The following is an 18,924-nucleotide window of genomic DNA, read 5'->3' on the forward strand; positions in this document are numbered from 1 at the left end:
TCTGACCTTAGAATTTATGGCATGACCTGAGAGCAATGGAAAAAGTTATATAGTCTTCTGAGTCATCTCTTACCCTGAAGACCTCAATTCTTGTCTCATCAGGGAAGAGAATGTTTTCCTCTTGCTCTCAGGGTCCTATAAAGGCCATTTTGTCAAACTCCAGGGGGCTTGTCATTAGCCTATCTCAAAGTAACTTACATCCAGTCACTTTCCCATAAAGAGCTGATTGATAGCATCCTATTGAGATGGTATATATTTTTGCAGGACATCCTATCTCAGTACTCAACAACCTTTACCTGAATTTATCCATATGTAAGTGGAGCATAATATCTGGACAGTCACAACCAAGATGGCGTACTTAACCAGCCAGTCCATATCTTCACCGGAGACCCCCAGGATTATGTTCTGGGCCCTATTCTATTATCTGCACATCTAAAAATGGCTGGCTCCAAATCAAAATTGCATTTCCATGCAAAACATGAGGTGGTTTCTAGGGGTTTCAAGTGGTCACTAGGAGAAAATGGGTGGTTGTTAGGTAGTTACTTATTTGCCAAAGAAAACTGTAAAACCACAAGACTGGCTTATGTGTGTTCATGTGTATTTGAGAGGGCAGGACTGTGTAAGTGGGAGACAACAGGAATGTGGGTAATGGCTTGAAACTTTCTGTGTTTGTGTGTGTGAGGGAGTGCAGAACTCTGCATTCCAATGGTGAGACATAGGTCAGCCCATAGTCCTGTAAGATGACAGGGCCAATTTCCTGTGATTATTAGCATTTTCATTTTATCTGTTAGTGGAGACAAGCAAAAAGAGAAAGGTCGATTGACCATGAAATACATGGTCAGCTTCTGCCCTAACACTTACTACACTTACTAAAACCCCAGCACCACTAGCTCAAAATGCTCCATAACAAGGTGCTATTAGCTAATATCACACATACAATATTCCCACTAACTGACAGACATCAGTAAAATAGGTGTCCAGGGAAATTTTAGTGGACTGCATGTTCTTCCAGAGATGGTTCGTTGTCCTAGCCTGGCTCCGCCCTCCTACGTACTTCCGCTCAATTTTAATTTTCTATTGTCTCACTCATAAGACAATCACTTGTTGTCACCTTGTGTAACAATGTAACCTGCAGAAAATCCTCACCACAAAAGACAATCTAATTTGAGAACTATTATATAGTAGGCGATACAACTATGTGAGAAAAGTAGTATGTCCGAATTTATTATTCATAAAACATTAGGCGAAAAGTACCCGGGATGACCTATTACTTCTGCAAGATTCTGAAGTGTGCATCCAGTGGATACTTTACTGTCCCATGAGACCACGAGAGTTGTGAATAGCAACTGATGCTGTACTGTAAGTCGCATGACGGATGTTGTACGTCCAGATTACTTTCATACTATACACATTCATGTAAGCCATGTGCTCACACCAAACATGACAAAAAACACAAGCACATGGCCAGTACAACAACTCACAAGTCATGTGCTCACACTAAACGAGAAATGAACACGCAGCCAATGAGAACACTCATAAGCCACGTGTTCACACAAAACATGACAACATGAAAGCACAGAGCAAGTGGAAAACACAAGCTGTGCTGCACAAGAAAAAACATGACATGAAAGTACATGAAACAAGGCACACAGACAAGACAAAACAGGAGTGTCAGGGCTCTGTCACAAAACCAAGAAATAGACTAGACAGAAGTGACAGAACCCTGACAGATAGGGCCCCAATTATATTTGGCCTATACTCAAAAGTATAATTAAGTATTCTAACTAAGTATACTAAGCTTGTTGTTGTGTATCCTTTTTTTTTTTTTTTTTTTTTTTTTTTTTTTTTTTACTATTCCTTTAATTCAAAACATCATCACAATCCTATATGGAAACTACATGTATAATAGAAACTCAAATATAAACTTCAGATAACTTAACTGAATGACTTTATTTCTTCCTGATATCCACAAATTCCCCTTTCTCTGTGTGGGCTTGTTGGCCAGTGTTTAAGTGAGGGCCGGACTTGTTAAACAAGGCTCAGTAAAGTGTTGAGGGCTGCAAATTCTGAGTGCCGTTATTGTCTGGAGAGAGACCTAAAGAGTCATACAGGCCTGAATGGTGCGTAGTTTACCATAGTTACCGGGTTAACAAGGCTGTTGCTTCAGTAGATGTGTTTATGTGTGTGAATGTGTCTGTGTGTGGTGAGCCAGGAAGTAAATGAGACCAGAGAGGGTGTAAACATATTAATTTTGAAATCTGCTAGAAATACGCTGATTAGTTTGACAAGTAAAAGTGAATTGTGTCATTTTTCTGCTTAAAATATCAGTTTATTATGCAGAAAAAAAAACGTCTTGGTTACTATCCACCTGGAAAGGCTCTGTTTCGAGGTAGCTAGCCCTTTAGCACGGCCACCAAAAGAAACAAAGAGCTGTTCTGACTGTCTGGAGGCAGCAGAACGTTCAACGTAAATTCTCAGCGCCCTGACCAGGCAAAAGAGATTCACGTCATTCTCGCTCTCAGACCCAGGGAGAGCTGACAGGGAAATAACTTGCACTTTGAAAGGAGTGGCAAGCACCTTTGGGACATAACCATGTCTTGGTTTAAGGATGACTTTGGAGTCATTAGGCCCAAACTCAATGCACGTAGCACTCACAGAGAGCGTGTACTCACAGGTCACCCACCCATTTCACCGAGGCAAGAGCCATCAGGAAAACGGTTTTAAGTGAGGGATACTTTAGTTCCACAGACTGTAGTGGCTCAAAGGGGTTACCTTTCATGGCCTCTAGGACCGTGGAAAGGTCCCATACAGGAACCGAAGGGGGTTGAGAAGGGTTTAACCTCCTAGCTCCTTTAAGGAAGCGGACGATAAGGTCGTTCCTCCCCAGTGACTGACCATGCATTAGTTTTATAAACGCAGCTATGGCCGATACGTACACTTAGAGCGTGGAGGGGGACCTGTCCTCATCCAAAAGCTCTTGTAGGAAGTGGAGAAGCTCCGACACCCCACAGTATTGTGGATCCAAGTTTCGAGCTGACACCAGCCGGAGAACACTGACCACTTGGAAGCACAGAGCCGTCTAGTAGAGGGCGCTCTAGCCTGCGTAATCGTGTTTAACACTCCTACTGGGAGGTCAATGGGTATCAGTTGTGTCACTGAAGGGGCCGTGCTTATGTGTAGGGGTGAGCACTGAGAAGTTGGCACAATTCCTACATTTATAACACTTTCGCGTGAGCCGGACAAACAGACATAATGCTCTTTTTGAGATTCATCTGGGTCGCCGTGAAAACGGCGTTTGGGTACAGGCGAGCGGGTTGTATAACAGGCTCGTTGGCTGCAAAATACACTCCTCCAGTCACCTCTGCTGTGGGAACTGGGAGAGCGAAGCGTGCTGCTTTCGATGGCGGTCCACGTCAAAAATGGCTAGTCAAGCCCGCAGGGTCGACACAGTCATGGCAGCCGCCCTGGGAAAGCGCGTGGTCCGCATGGTTACGTCCCAGGCAGGAAGCGCACAGAATGTGGCGGTCCCCGTCGCTGAGAGGGGCTCTACACGGGCCGCATTTGGAAACACGAGGCATTTTTTTTTAAGCCAGCTTACGCAACACGAGAGTACTCCCGTAAGAGAACTATAAACAAGCTATTCGTTAGTTGATTTTCTGAAAAGTGTAAACACTGTGTGACTGTGGTGGTTACAAAACATTGCTCTGTTTTTTTGAGCTACCTAACAAAACAATGGCTGAACCAATGGCATGAGTTTGGGGCAGGGAAAATGGCTTCTCCGACCAATGGGAAAATTACACATTTCACCTTTAAAGAATGTTTCAAGCTATATAATATAAGATGATAATAGTACAATATATAAAACAATATAATAGTCTTATTAGATGAATTAATGTTTTAGGAAATTATATATTTATGTGCTGTGACTGGTCACCATTTCACCATTTCTAGACCATTGACAAATATAAAAACAGATGAAGAGCAAAAACACCAAGGCTACATTTATTTGATGAAAATGCAATATTCATATACTTTAAAATGTAATTTATTCCTGTGATGGAAAAGCTGAATGCCCTCCTTTATATTCTTGCGGATTTATTTCTTTGATGAACAGAAAGTTAAAAAGTTATATTATTTGAAATATAATCTTTTGTAACATTATAATTGCCTTTGCTGACACATTTGATCAATTGAATGCGTCCTTGCTGAATAAAAGTATTAGTATTAATATTAAAAGTATTAATTTCTTTCCAAAAAATAAATAAAAATGCTGACCCCAAACTTTTGAACGGTAGTGTAATTATGTCATAATCAAGAATTATTGATCCTGCAAGTATATGAGAGAAGCAATGGGGAGAATCAAAGTGCTTCCTGAAGTTTGTTTGCAAGCATGTCTGGGAGCTTTGTTACCAATGTAAACAGAGTAAAAGAAAGGCTGAATTCTGGGTTTGGGACGGGAGTCATGTGGGGGGCTGGATTCATAGCATGGGGTGAGGGGTATCAACTTACATTTTCCCCTGGGACGGCCATATGACCCCGAAAAAGAGGGAAAAGGAGGGGGAAAAGATGTTAGGTTATGGTCTGAGCTCTCTCAATGAGAACCACATGCAGGAAAGGGGAAAAAAGAGGAGGAGAGAGGGAGGGGACAGTGTGTGACTAAAGCCAGTCTCTGAGACGAGACCGAGTGCCGCGTGGATCTCTCCTCAAAAGCTGAGCGTCCAAGGAAAGAGCGTGAGGGAGTCTTTGTGAATCAGATTCCACGGAATTCAAAACATCTCAGAAAAAAAAAGAAGCTCGGAGAAGAAAGAACAATGTCAAGTGCATTCATGAGACGAAACTCCAGCAAGGAAGGTTTGCAGAACCTCTTGAGGTGAGGAATTTGTGTGCCAGACTTTCGCATCAAATTTAAGGTTTACAGCTGGGATCCCAGGTGTGATGATGGACATATAGTTTGTTTTCATTGTTGTTTTTTGCAATTGCTAATGTCCGTTTTGTGGGCAATGATAGGGTTATTGTTTGAATTGAAGTTTTTGTAATTCATGTAAATATTTAATGCACATATTAAATGCCATGTTGTGTTCTTTAAGAACCTGTCATCCTTTGTTATGGGAAGATATTAATAATTTGTCTTTAATAGTTAAATGTGGGTTTTGGTGAAACATAATTTTAAAACTATGGATAATCCCTCAATTCACAAATGTCTCTCAATTAATATGAGCTGATAAAATTAGCTGAAACGACACGTATGTAAATGCCAACATTGTGATTATGATTGCTTAACAAATAGGCAAAAACAGATGTTTACACCTTAACAAGACCTGAACACATACTAAGATTTGAATTTATTGTTAAGAGGAAAACCCCTTGAGATGTCGTCTCGTTTTCGAGGGGAAAGATTTCGTTTTGAGATTGATTTACATGTAGTATATAAAATACAATAATTAACTCTCAGCACGGTTTACTACATTCTAGCAATTTGTCACACCTTCACGCCTTGTTGTCTTTATAGAGAAATGCATGATGTGTCGTTTACTGTGGCTTTTATAAGCTGGCATTTTGTCAGGGTTCCAGATGAGAGTTTATTGTTTGTGCTGTGGGATTGTGGATAGATGACGGGACAGGAGAAGGGAGGAAGGAGAGGGTTGAGGGCACCTAATTAAAGATGTGACCTGTTGACATTCATTGGCAATGACACACATTGATATGACCGGTTATCTCTAAAGGTGTTACAAGCAAACTATAATTTAGGTAGAAAACTGTTTGTTTATTTACTGTAAACAATGAAACTGCCATTTCATAATGAACTAATTTTAACACCAAAAAATTCACTGGTGAACATCCAGCTGTTTTGTATGCACAGAAGGCGATCCTCTTTCCTTAATCTAATTAAACTGAGTTGATAAAACTTAAATACATTTTATAAATTACACTTTTTTAGACTCAATAAATACGTATGACTCCTAGTTAGAAATGTTTAAGTAAAGCAACCAACATTTAAATGTGTCATATCTAAGAAGGAACTTTTTTTGAGTGTACCAACATCTTTTCAAACCGGTCTTGTCAATTCCCCTGAAAATGAGTCACAAAAAGCTTAGTTCACCAAAAATGATAGTCACTGTTTACCCCTCATGTCTTTCAAAACCTGCATGATTGTCTTTCTCCCGTGGAACACAAAAGGAGTGGTTTAAAGATAAGACACACAATTTGTATAAGGACAAACATGGTGTAACCTCTCAGGATGTGTACACTGTAAAAAGTTATTATTGGTTTAACTAAAAAAAGTATGTGACCTGGTTGCCTTACAAATTTAAGTGAATTTAAGTTAAAATAATTGAGTTAATGCAACGAAGGAGATTAGTTTAATCAACAGAAACTCAAAATATTATGTTACCTGATACACATCAATTATATAAGTTGATTTGACAAAAGAAAAAAAATGTTGTGATAAATCAGGAAAACAATTTTTCACTTCTGTACAAAAAGGATTTGAGGTGGATCAGGTGTGCTTTGTCAAACACAAACAGGTTGCATTAATGGCATACAGGATTTATTCCCCCAAGGCTTTTCAGAGCTGCCAAAAATAAGCTTTTTCTCACACTCATCAAGCTACTTTATCTATTAACGGCCTACATTCATCAGAACCGCTGCGACACGTTCCGGATATATCAATTGCAACACTGTGTATGCAGTATTTTGTATACACTTGTAAAAGTATTTTGAAAACCATTACAACCTCTACAGATTGTACAGTACACACAGCACGTCACACTGACGCGTACCGCAAAATCGTTTTAGATTTGGCAGAATGCACATTTTGGGTTTTGTGGTGTTGATTCTGTAATGTACAAATGTAATGTTTGTATCTTGCACGAAACATCTTTCTCATTGTGGTCAAAGCCGTGACCCCCTGATCTGTGGACTTTACGCGAGCCGCTCTTCTATTTACGATTCTCTGATAAGAGCTGCTGGAATGCAGAAGGCTTAGCCGTTTGAATGAAAGGGGGAATAAACTTTACCATCCCTGTGGCAGTATGCTTTTCCGAAGGTTTTAGGCAGCAGAGTAAAATAAACACTGAGGGCACTGTGTTATGTTTAGATAAGAATTAAAGACGTATATATAGGGGGAGTGGGGTAAGATGAGCCACCGAACTTAGGTGAGAAATGTGATAAGAGGTAAAATTCAGGTTAGTACTGTATATTTTAGGATGTCAATCATTTGAAATTAGAAGAATGTGTCTATTCCTGGACCATTGAAATACAGAGAAACATAAATTACATTATAATTTTTTTTTTTAAAAAGCTCACTTTAAAAGTAAAATATACATTTCAAATAAAAATCTAAACATACAAAATGAATACATTTGCAAATACACAATCCCATTCCAGAGCCTTTTTGTTGCATGTTATGCACATTTTCAAATACCAGCTACACTCTAAAGTGTAGAAAATAAAGGTTCTTTTTTTGGCATCTATTGTTCCATAAACAACCTTTAACATCCATTCAACATCACTATTAATATACTGAAAAAATGGTTCTTTAGATTTTTTTTAAATGTCCTTCACACTAAGAAAAACAAATTATTAAAAAAAAAACTTTGGGGAAATAAAGTGTGTAAAACCCCTCTTTTGGAACCTTAAGTGTGAGTAATTTGAATCTATCCTCTCATTTTATAGTGTGCTAAAAAAATAAAATAATTTTTAGAGCTTTCTGATAAAATGACATAATTACAGATGTTACAATCCTCATGATTCATAACGGCACACTTTCCACAGCTTAGATCAGTGCTTTGATATGTCTTCAGCCGTTTAGGGAACACTGGAAAACGTATGTGAGGTTTGCAGTGATGTGACCACACACTGACAGCAGGGAGATACTAACATGCCTGGGAAAATAACTCTCCTTTGCTCTTTAAATCTGTCGTTAGGATGACATCATCTGACTCACAGAGTCAATAAACCTCACAGCTGCCCTTCAATTCAGATATAAAATGAGAGAGGAAGAAAATAACAGCATCCATCATTCAAATAACAAACAGAAGGATTTGCTTCCCTGTAAACAAACACAAAACAAGGATATTTTTCTATAACAGTTTTTTTTTTTTCATGCTAACAAGATTGAAGGACTTTGCTGAGGTAAATGTAACATCACATGTGTTGGTCACACAATCTTTTAGGACCTTTTAGGTGAACCTGATTACACAGAGTACAACATGTTCTTGGATCACCAACTTTGTTGATCCTGGAACAACATTCCAATCAACCAATCAGATTTGAGGGACAAGTTTACAGTTTATGTCAGGTTTATAGTCTTACAACCAGGGCGAGGTGTTTCTACATCAGTGTTCACGTATCGATACACATTGAACAGTCCCAAAACAACATTTATTGTTTGAATTTCATAATAATCTTTCTATGCACAATTTTGATGTGCACACTGGGCAGAGACACATCGTTTAGAACCGTGAAATCCCTGTAAATCCCAGTAACATTTACCTGATCGCTATTTTGACTTGTCTTCTATTGAACAATGAACGACTTCTAGTTTCTGTCAGTGTAAACAGGGCTTATTTAACCCCAAAATGTAAGCTCTGGCTGCATTCAAAGGTGCATACTTCTCTACTATATAGTAGGTGAAAACCAGTATATGAAATACGTCTAAAATTTATAAAAGGAAAAAAGTACCCAGATTGCACTTCTGGCAAGATTCTGAAATGCACAGTATCCCATGAAGCCACGGGAGAGCATACTCACACTGATGTTGCCAGAAATCGACTTCCAGTTGCTTAGTTGCTGGTGCAAACAGGGCTTTGAAAGGGGTAGTTTACCCCAAAAAATAATTTACTCAACCTCATGTTGTTTCAAACCTTTATGCTTTTCTTTCTTCTGTGGAACATTGAAGGTATTTTGAAAAAAAAAAAGTGACTTAAAACATGAAAAATAGGATGTCTTGGACTTGTTTTGACTTTCTTTATATGGTCAAAACAGTTTAAATATCTTCTTTTGTGTTCCACAGTATAATGAAAGTCATACATACTTTCAATCAATGATAATGACACCCTGTCTGGAGAGCAGACAATTGGCATTTACTGATCACTGATTTGACTTGAATAATTAAGGCTAAGAGCTGAAAAGGGAAACTCAGGTCGGAGATCAACTTCCATGTGACCCATTTGTGACTGACCCATGTAGCTCATCCTGTGCTCTGCAAGACCAGACTTGGCCGTGTTAAATTAGGGCAACAATGGCGAAAAACATTTCCCAATCCATCAAGCTTTCCAAAATCCTTTCTGCCCCAGGGCAGCAGGCTGTGGAAGTTTAGTCAACACATTGTCAGGGGAGGTGATACATGCTGAATATAAGCCAGGCTCTTGTTTGTTTTTTCCTTTCTTTCTCTCCCACTTTATTGTTTCCATGTAATTCAGAAATGGGTCTGAGAAACATTTGGTCAGTCTCTGTTTGACAACACACTCACTGAAAATCTGTTTTCACTTCCATAACTAAAAAGGGTATTTCCAGACATAAAGGAAAAAGGCTACATAATCAGACCGATAGTGGTAAATAAATCTGATGTTGAATGACATCATTGGCAGGATTGACATCATTCAAGTGGCTTCTGCCAAAAAATGAAGTAATCCCGTCTGAGTGATTAACAGCCTATAATCAGAGGCACGGGAACGGTGTGTGACAGATCAGATCCTGCCATAAGCCCTTTGTGAAACTGTATGGTTGGTTTCAAGATGTAGTTGGGTTATGAGTAAACTGGTTTGTACCAGTATTGCTGAAGGCAGAGAGCCACAGGTAACAGCAGCCATGCTGATATATTCGGTACATCTCGATTGCAAGTATAATTAGGTGATTCCGTGCCAAATAAAAAAAAATTGAGAACAAATTACATTTTTTGATTTTGTTCATATTTTTTCTGAGGAAGACCAATAAAATGACAATTTTCACCTGAGATTTGGAGTCAAATTACAAAGGGGTATAAATGACTTTAGAAAAATTATAGCATCATTATTATATTTGTACACAGAGATTGACAGGTCTATTAGTAAAATCGGTTGACTTTAGCAATCTTTTTTTCATTATATGCCAAAGGTTTATGAAAAAGCACTTCTTGTGTTTTTGCCTGTAATGTGCATGCCTGTAACTCATGATGTATTCAATTCTAAATATCCTTTTACATTTAGTTTTTTAACAAACTTTTCTTTTGGTATCCATATTTGTAAGGCCCTATATGGTTCAATTTCAGAGATATTGGGATCTCAATGGCGCTTCGAGTAAATTGTTAAATTCACTAAAGTCACTTTGCACACAGCTGATACTTATTGACCCCGCCCCCCACCTCCCCCTAGTGGATTACTCAGTAGATATACATCTATGACATTTAATATTTAGCCTTTCTACTTCATTTATGTATTTCTTTCACCAGCAAAAATATCAGAAACACATTTTTAGCCGATCAAGGACCTCTTGAGTTGTCAGGGAATGACCCAGCTGCATGTGCGTTTCTACAACAGTTCAATAAATAAGAAACTATTATTCTGTAACTTGTATTTAAAACCAACTAGATTGTATATTTTTCTTTGCTAGTGAAAACAGTTCCAAAAAGTCAAATTCCTACATTAAAGTATGATTTTTTTCTGCAGCAAAGCGACTTTTCTAGTCAGCAGAATCTTCTGAGAACTTTAAAACAGTAAAGGTTCCTCAATGAACTTCTTCAGTGACAACAATGACTCTTTAAATAGGGTCCTTTGATCAAGGAGTTCATTGAAGAACTTTGATTCCTGTGTAGCTGTGTGGTTCTTTGGCAATTACAAGTTATTATTCAATTATATTATACAGATATAAGTTCTTAATTTCAACATGTTGTTTTCTGGTTCTTTGAAGCACCACTATATATTGTAGATCATTCAATAAAAACTTGAAATAAAAAGTTGTGGAACATAAAAATGTTCACAAATGGCATCAAGCTGGAACCTCTTTTGAATGACGATAAGACAATATTGATCAGTCGACATGCTTTTACGGCAATTTGTAAAGCCATTGGAGCAACCTGTGACCTCAGATGTAATCTGGCCTGAAATTCTTTTGAGGGTCATTGGTGACCTGTGTTCACCCTTCATTGATCCACAATCCAGACTGAGTGCTTAAAGGGGTAGGTCACCCAAAAATCATTTACTAACTGTGTCCTTCAAGACCTGTGTGACATTCTTGCTTCTACAGAACACACAAAAAATATCTTTTGGCGAAACTTGGCATCTACACAGTATTGGAGCCCAGTGACTTCCATTGTATGGATAACAAAACAACACACAAACGTCAAAATATCTCCTTTGTGGTCCACAGAAGAAAAAGTCATACAGGTTTGGAAAGTGAGAAAAGGATTATAGAGTTTTCATTTTTGCAATAACATAGACCCCCTTATGATCTAGGAAGCGCAAAGTTAATACATTAGTAAATAAAGCTTCATGTGGCAAATTAAATTAGTTTGTTTGGCCTACTTTTCCAAGTCTTGGAGACACGAAGAGCATGTTTGTGTATGTTTACAGGCTAGATAAACACAGAGATGCCTCAGTATCTTGAGTGAGAGTGTGCATAGGCCTCCCATCTGTCACTCAAGCATTGGCGGTGTCGAATGCCAGAGCAGATGTTCCACCGGCTCTAAATCTCAAACAAGGGACTAAACAAACTATTCTTGAAGAGGTCCATGTATCATAGTCAACCACACTCTAGGCTAGGGGGTCATTTATCATTCGACCACGATTCTCATCTGGGTCAAGAAAGAAAAATGTATCTGGTATAACAAGGGGCTCATTCACACTTCTTTTCCTGCAGAGTGACGGCCCAGCGAAGTGTCGAAGATGCTGAGGAGATCGAGAGAGAAAGGCGACGTCGGGCCCGGGAGGCTTTCCGCAATCAACACAGCCTGTCTAGATCTGCCGGGTCCCCTCAGGACAGTGTGAACCCACCTGAGGCCAGCCTGTAAGTGTCAACGTCATTCTATACTTCACACTTCACCTGGTATTTGTTAAGCTTGTTTTGTTGCCTGGCAGATTTCCATATGAAATATGGAAATGTGGAAATGTGGACTTGCAACATGTCTGGTTCTCATTGCAGCTTGTTCTGGCCAAGAGCTGTCCACTTAGACAGAAGGAGACGTCTGAGCGACATGTAAACAACTGCAGTCTTTGTTTAGTTTATGGGTCAAAAAAGAATGTCCATAATAAATAAAAGGAATATTTTAGTTTAAAACAGAAGTGCCATGTTCTTCGAAATGTAATCTTTGCATTCATGTTGTTTTCAAATGATTTTGAAAAACATGTGTAACCATCAAGTAAAAAGTAACAACATATTTTCCTTACACATTGAAAACATTAATACATATTAACCATTATACTGAAAAAAACTTTTAAAATATATTATGTTAAAAATATATTTTAAGACGTTATTTATATACATTTTTTTTTCACACAGAAATGTGTTGCACATGACCCGCATTCTTGAAAAGAAACCTTATCATGGGATATATATATATATATATATACATAACTCATATATACATATATACATACATTACATAACTCGAGTTACTTGTAATTCGTTTTCCTGTTTGTTTGTTCATTTGACGTTCGGCTTAAAGCTCATTTCAAGTTTTTTTCTTTATGAGAGTACCAGCACCAACCCTTCCCGCCAAAAAAATTACATACATTTTTAACCAGAAATTTAAAACATGCTTTTCATTGAAATAAAAATATACAATATCTAAGAATAAAATATATTTTATTATATATTCAAGTATGTGTGAGTTGCATTTGTAATGTATTTTTGAATAGATTTACATTAGCCTGACGTCGTCATACTCAGATTCTAGTCAGAATGTGAGTCTGATTCTGCTCCATTGGGCTGTGATTATGGGGCGGGTTTCAACCGAAACAGGAAATAAAAGGCCTCTGCACTCAATTGGATAGACCTAGAACCAATCAGAGCAACGGAGTAAGTGAAGTTTGTTGAGTGACGCTTAGTTGTCAACAGAACACAACTCCACGCACGCTGGAAGAAGTAGAAGAAGATGAGTGTAAATTATATTTGCCGGCGTTGTAAAAAAGAATTTAAGGAGGGTTTTCATTGCTCCCCATCTTCTTAGCGACCATTGGGGCCAGCTGATAGATTCAACTTTTGCTGAAACCCATAGGAAGGACGTCAAACACATATTTCCCATCGACAAATGCCTTGATCGCGGTTCTCTGTTCCTCTTTTAAAACTAATGCGCTGTCTATATCTTCTATAACAGCAGATTCTACACAACTCAATTCTCCAGCGGCAGCCATGAATTCAACCCAAGCGCTTTTTGATGACGTGGATGATTACGTTACCGTTGCTCATCTGTCCATCATCGTATAAAGCCCGCCCTGACAATTTGATTGGTCCGAACTATTTTTTGTTCGGGCATAATAGCTCCTCAACGGATCGAGTCCAGACCGAACTTCCCGACCTAAAAATAGTGTGGGCAGGGCTAAGTTTGGCTGGCATCCAGGCTAGATTTACATATCTGAAAAAAAGGAGCGTCATTGATAGTAAGGTTGGACTTAGCAGAATGTCTGTTTAGTTTTCTTTCTCTCTTCTTTTCTCTCAACCAAAGACGTGCACATGTACAGTGGGCGGCACAGCTGGTCTCTCATCATTACCTAATCTCTGAAGAATTTTCAGCAGGGCATGCCTTTGGAACAAGGGTTATGTCATATCCCACACCACAGTGCTTTGCTTTTAATCAAAGAAACATTATGGACCTCACACACATACCACATTTTATATGTGTGAAGTTAAACACAGCTGTCTGAGTCAACCTGTTCAAAGCACAAATAGGGTCGTCTAGGGCCACTTTGTAATTATCCTTGATCAGAGATTAGAAGATAACTTGGCTTAGATACACATGAATCATTTTTAAGACTTTTTAGAGTGGTTCAACATGAAACGTGTGTTTTAGTAATGCATGTGCAAGAGTTTTTGAACTAGACTCACACAATAAGCTTTCAGTGGAAGTAAATAAGCATGGCTATTCTGCATTGAATTGTATTGAATGGTTGTTGATGTTCAGTCGTTATGCTTTGCTGAAAATCTGCTTAATAATCGTGTGGAATGTGCTTGGCATTCCTTTCCGGCAGCTCCTGGGCAGATGAAGTAGATTTTAATTCAAGGCGTTGCAATGAACAGAAAATAGTAAGAGGTGCTGATGGTGTCTGTGAAAACAGCTTTTTTTATCTCTATTTTGAGATTTTCAAGTGCAGGTGTGTGTGTTTAACTTTATTCGAACCCTTTGAACAGTCCCTTAGATAAATTTACCACGGTAAGAATAGTTTTCACCTAAGTATATGGGTCAGTGACATGACCTGTTAAGCAAAAATACATTAAAAAAGCAATTCATACCTACAATTACAATAATGATATATATATATAAACAAATATTTTAAATATTTGAAAAATGTATGTCTACCAAATCCATGTCCGAGCCAAATCCGAGCAACCAACCAACTTTCCAACCAACATCCATATAAAACAAAACAAAACATAAAACGGAAAAGGATAATTATGAATTAGTAATCCATGATATTTGCATTTTACCTTGAACAATGAATTTCAAAACTTTTTAAAATAAAAATGGAACTTTTCTTGAAAATAGTTTTTCAAAACCATATGACACCAACATGAATACAAAAAGTGCATTTCTGAAAGTGCGGTCACATTAGGCAAAAAAGTCCAAAGTATATGGTTCAATAATGTTGCAATATTTGAAGCGCAGCTCACACAGAAGTCAATGTCACAGCTGCAAACACATCACACAGAGTACTATGACAATGATAATCTCAGGTACTGTTTATGTGCTTTATTGAATGTTAGACGTTTCTAATGTGAGACCTTAATTGCCATACTGAAACAATGGATAATTCATCTCAGATCTTGAAAATAAATTAAAGGAAAAGAGAATGTCCAAACTGTCAACTTAATGTGAACAAAGTGTATTCTATGACAAAGACTGCTTCAGCCACTCAGTGTAATGTTAAAATGGTGTTGTATTATAAAATTATTTATGTGCTTATCCATTTCGTTGCGAGTGCAGTGCGCTTGTAGATAGACTCCACCCAAATGCTCTTCTGATTTTTGATTGATTTTGTTAAAACCCGATAGTCACGTCGCATCTGGTGTGAAAAAATAGTTTGTCGCTGGAATCTTATCGCAATGCGTCTGAATTGTACACGGTGTTAGAAGAAAGAGTTCCTTATAGGACCTTAAAGAGATTTATCAAGTGCATATAGAACCTTATATGTTTCCCATCATGAGGTAACTTCACAGATTTAGCTTTAATGAATTAATTATGTTTTAATTCATTGAAAAAAATTTTTTTTATGAATTAAACAGATCGGAAACATGCTTTATCACTAAAAATACATAAACAAATAATCCCTTAAACAAGTATTATTCAAATATTTAAGACATTTATCCTTATATCATTGGTCTCAAACTCAGCTCTTGAAGGGCCACTGTCCTGCAGAGTTCAGCTCCAACCAGCTTTAACTCACCAGCCGAGAAGTTTATAGTAACCCTGAAGACCTTGATTAGCTGGAGGAGGACAGTGGCCCTCCAGGAACTGAGTTTGAGACCACTGCCTTATATAGAACATCTTTGTCATAAAGCCTTCTTTAAGATTGAGTCATGAACCCCACTGAAGCTTTTCCCCCTTTTCTAACAGTTTCTATGCAGTAAAGCGACAATCCACAATCCTGGGATGCATTGCATTTAATCTACACTACTTTTTAAACTAGCATACGGCTTACTGCCTGTTTTTTGTTTCAAAGTTACATGAAACAGATCACATTATGGAGCATTATGCATTTCATCAAAATCCTCTGGTTGCCCATGGCAAATGAAAGAAAACAATAACAAACAACCACCTGTCAGATCCTCACACGCACCTCAAACATCTGTTTTCTGAGGAACGTGTTTGAAGTCGGCCTCTCGTGTTAATAGGCTGGCACAGTGACTTCAGCGCATAGTTTCTTTCATCAAAGTAACACCATCACAGGTGTGTGGGCTCAAGCGGTGCTTTCACTGACTTGAGCCGTTCATGCCTGACTGACTGTTAACTTGCCCAGATTCCCTATGAATGTGATTATATAGGTCTGCCTGTCGTTCTAGTAAAAAGTTCCAGTGTCTCACCCCAAAGTAATGGAGTCTAAATCATCTTAAAGAAAAGGCCAAGTTTTTGTTCGTTTTGGGAGTGCATGATCGAGTATACTTTACCTATTTTGTAAATTGAATTGAAACATATATTCATTTAATGTAAAAACTGAACACAGGCAATACAAGACAAATTTATATTAAAATAAGAGTTCATGAACAAAACCTTCATGAATAAAACATGTCAGCAGTGTCCTAAATCATGTTAGCAACTTGCTAAAACATGTTAGCAATGTGCAAGAACATGTTAAAAACATTTTATTGACTGAGTAAAATCTTCAAACTTCAAGCGTTTCAAAGTTATTTCCAACTTTAAGATAAGGCTTTGTCTAGCCAATATCAAGGTTTGTCATCAAACTTTTTACAGTAAAATACTGTTACATGGTTTTTGGAAGTAAAAAATAACATGTGAAGAAGTGTAAGTTGACATTCTCAGTCACCTTCTCTTTCAGGCAAGTCATTTCACTCAGCGCCATCTTTGAAACACCTCTCGGGCAGCTATTTCAGTCATGCAAGCACAGCCTCAATCTCTATGAATGTGGAGACATCAAATTCTCCAAAGCTGTTCACCAAATTTAGGATTCAACTTTATGTTTGAAATCAACAATGAAATCTGACAAACAACTATCTCATAAATGCTGTTTCTCAAAAAGTGTTAAAAAACTTATTTTTTAGGCTAGACCAGCCAATGTGCAGTCATAAAGCGTGCGTCTCAGAACATTTCATTTAGCAAATTGCTAATTTTTCCTGTTCATAGTAACATGAGTGCAGTCTTTGTATATAAAGTCTTTGGTGACACTTGGTCACTTGATGTTTTTTTATTTGTTTAAATAACTGTTCTTAGTTGTTGTTTTTTATCAGTTATGTACATTAGAGTTTTATGTTACATCTTATGTTGTTTAATTGATGTTTATTGCAATATTTTAGTTTTATATTTGTTATCATGATGGTGTTTAGTATTTGTGTGTATGATAGTATTTCCCTCAGCTTGCTGAAAATCAACTAGTGATGAACTTTGATTTATCATGACTTTCTCTTTACCATCTTTTTTTTAAAGTCGGAAGTTGCAATAATCCATTGTGACATATATACAAGTTAAACAGCTTCTTGAACAAGAAAAAATTTACGGCAGGACTTGGTGTGTGGGATTTGGTAAATTACATTATTTCAGTTAAAAACACAAAAAAATAAAAATAATTTAACAGTAAATTTAAGTTATATCTGTAAAACCTAAAATGTTGCGATCAGTTTGCTTTCCGTTTTTTTAACCATACATACATTTCACATTATTTTAAAGTGTAGAAAATAAATAGTGATTACAAATATATTAGCAATATTCAATTATTAGTTTCCCACGTGAGCACCACAGCTAAATGCACATGCTATATTTGCTAAGCAATGCCTCTAAGATTTTTTACTCATAGATGTGTTGTTGTTGTTTTTTTTCAGCTACGAAAGTGAACTCAAACCCAGCAGTACTACTGCTGTGGATGAGGATGAAGGTTTCAGCGATTGGACCCAGAAGCTGGAACGGAGAATGCGACACAAAATGGAAGAGAATGGCAGTGGAGAAGAGTTGCAAGAGAAGGAGAAAAATGTGAATGCAAGATCTAGACAAAGAGAGAAAACCAGCTTCCCCAGCTCCAAAAAGAATCAGAAAATTCAGGACAGGGAGGAAGAGGAGAAAAGACCAGAGACGAGGAGCACTGAGAGACGAATGGAGATCAGTGAAAGGGTGAGCAGTCAAAGACCAGAGGAATGGCATGATGACACGACCGACAGCAAAAGACAAGAGGAAATAAAACCACCAATGGAGAACAAGGTACCAGGAGAATTGTTACAATATTAGAAGTACAGTACATCTTACCATGTATGTTACTATGTCTAAATCATAACCATCACTCACAGATAAAAGAGGAGAGGAACGAGGTAAAGGTGTCATACACATCTAAAGTCTTCCTACAGCAAGACAGAACACCTAATAGCAATGGAGAGGCATCTGCAGAGGAAATTACATCACATATTTTTAAAACCAAAAGATCACCAAGGTAACTTGATTCTACACACTTTCTTACCCATAGGTTTTATGCTTCATGCACGGCATGTTTTTAATTAACGTAATTACCATCCCATGACGTTCTACTAAGAGCTGTTCACATCCTTTGACTTATGCGTTTCTATGGGAACACTATCAACGTCAACATGAACCTGCAGCAGTCAGGTGGCACAGCGGTCACATGGTACCAGCTGGAGTACTCACAAATTTCCCCGTTTACAAGTTCAAATTACGAGTTCTACAAAAATATGAACACCGTTTATGTTTTTCAAGTTGTAATTTCATAATTACAGTTGCCCCTATTATGCCTAATTTTGTTTTGGAGGTCTCCTACAACAGATTTACATACATCAAAAATCAAAAAACCCTTCCATTTTCTCATTATATAAATTGCACATTACCACATTTTTCATTGATTCTAAAAGGACTCGTCCAATGATTCAATCTCTCTATATCCCTCCTTTCCAAAAGCCCGCTGTATTTTGATTGGTCAGATGGCACAGTGGTGACTCACTGACTCACTGACAAACTCAGCGATTGTACACAATGTAAAGACAGTAACAATACCGTTGATTTTACCATATCAATCCGAGGATGAGTCCGATTATGAAACATTGGAAGAACTAGTTATTCAA

General features: G+C 37.7%; 1 protein-coding gene across 2 annotated transcripts in view; it reads left to right on the forward strand.

Annotated features, from left to right (window-relative positions):
- The first annotated feature begins 4,650 nt into the window (after nt 1-4,650).
- Nucleotides 4,651-18,924, forward strand: part of lsp1a (lymphocyte specific protein 1 a) — a 37,603-nt gene continuing 23,329 nt past the window's right edge. For both annotated transcript variants that reach the window (XM_079604128.1, XM_079604129.1), the window contains exons 1-4: nt 4,651-4,870; nt 11,836-11,982; nt 17,683-18,055; nt 18,142-18,281. In XM_079604128.1, coding sequence (XP_079460254.1) covers nt 4,812-4,870; nt 11,836-11,982; nt 17,683-18,055; nt 18,142-18,281 — 719 coding nt within the window. In that variant the 5' untranslated portion in view covers nt 4,651-4,811. The remainder of the gene's footprint in view (nt 4,871-11,835; nt 11,983-17,682; nt 18,056-18,141; nt 18,282-18,924) is intronic.

Source organism: Phoxinus phoxinus, assembly GCF_949152265.1.
Source record: "Phoxinus phoxinus genome assembly, chromosome: 25".
NCBI classification, from domain to species: Eukaryota; Metazoa; Chordata; class Actinopteri; order Cypriniformes; family Leuciscidae; genus Phoxinus; species Phoxinus phoxinus.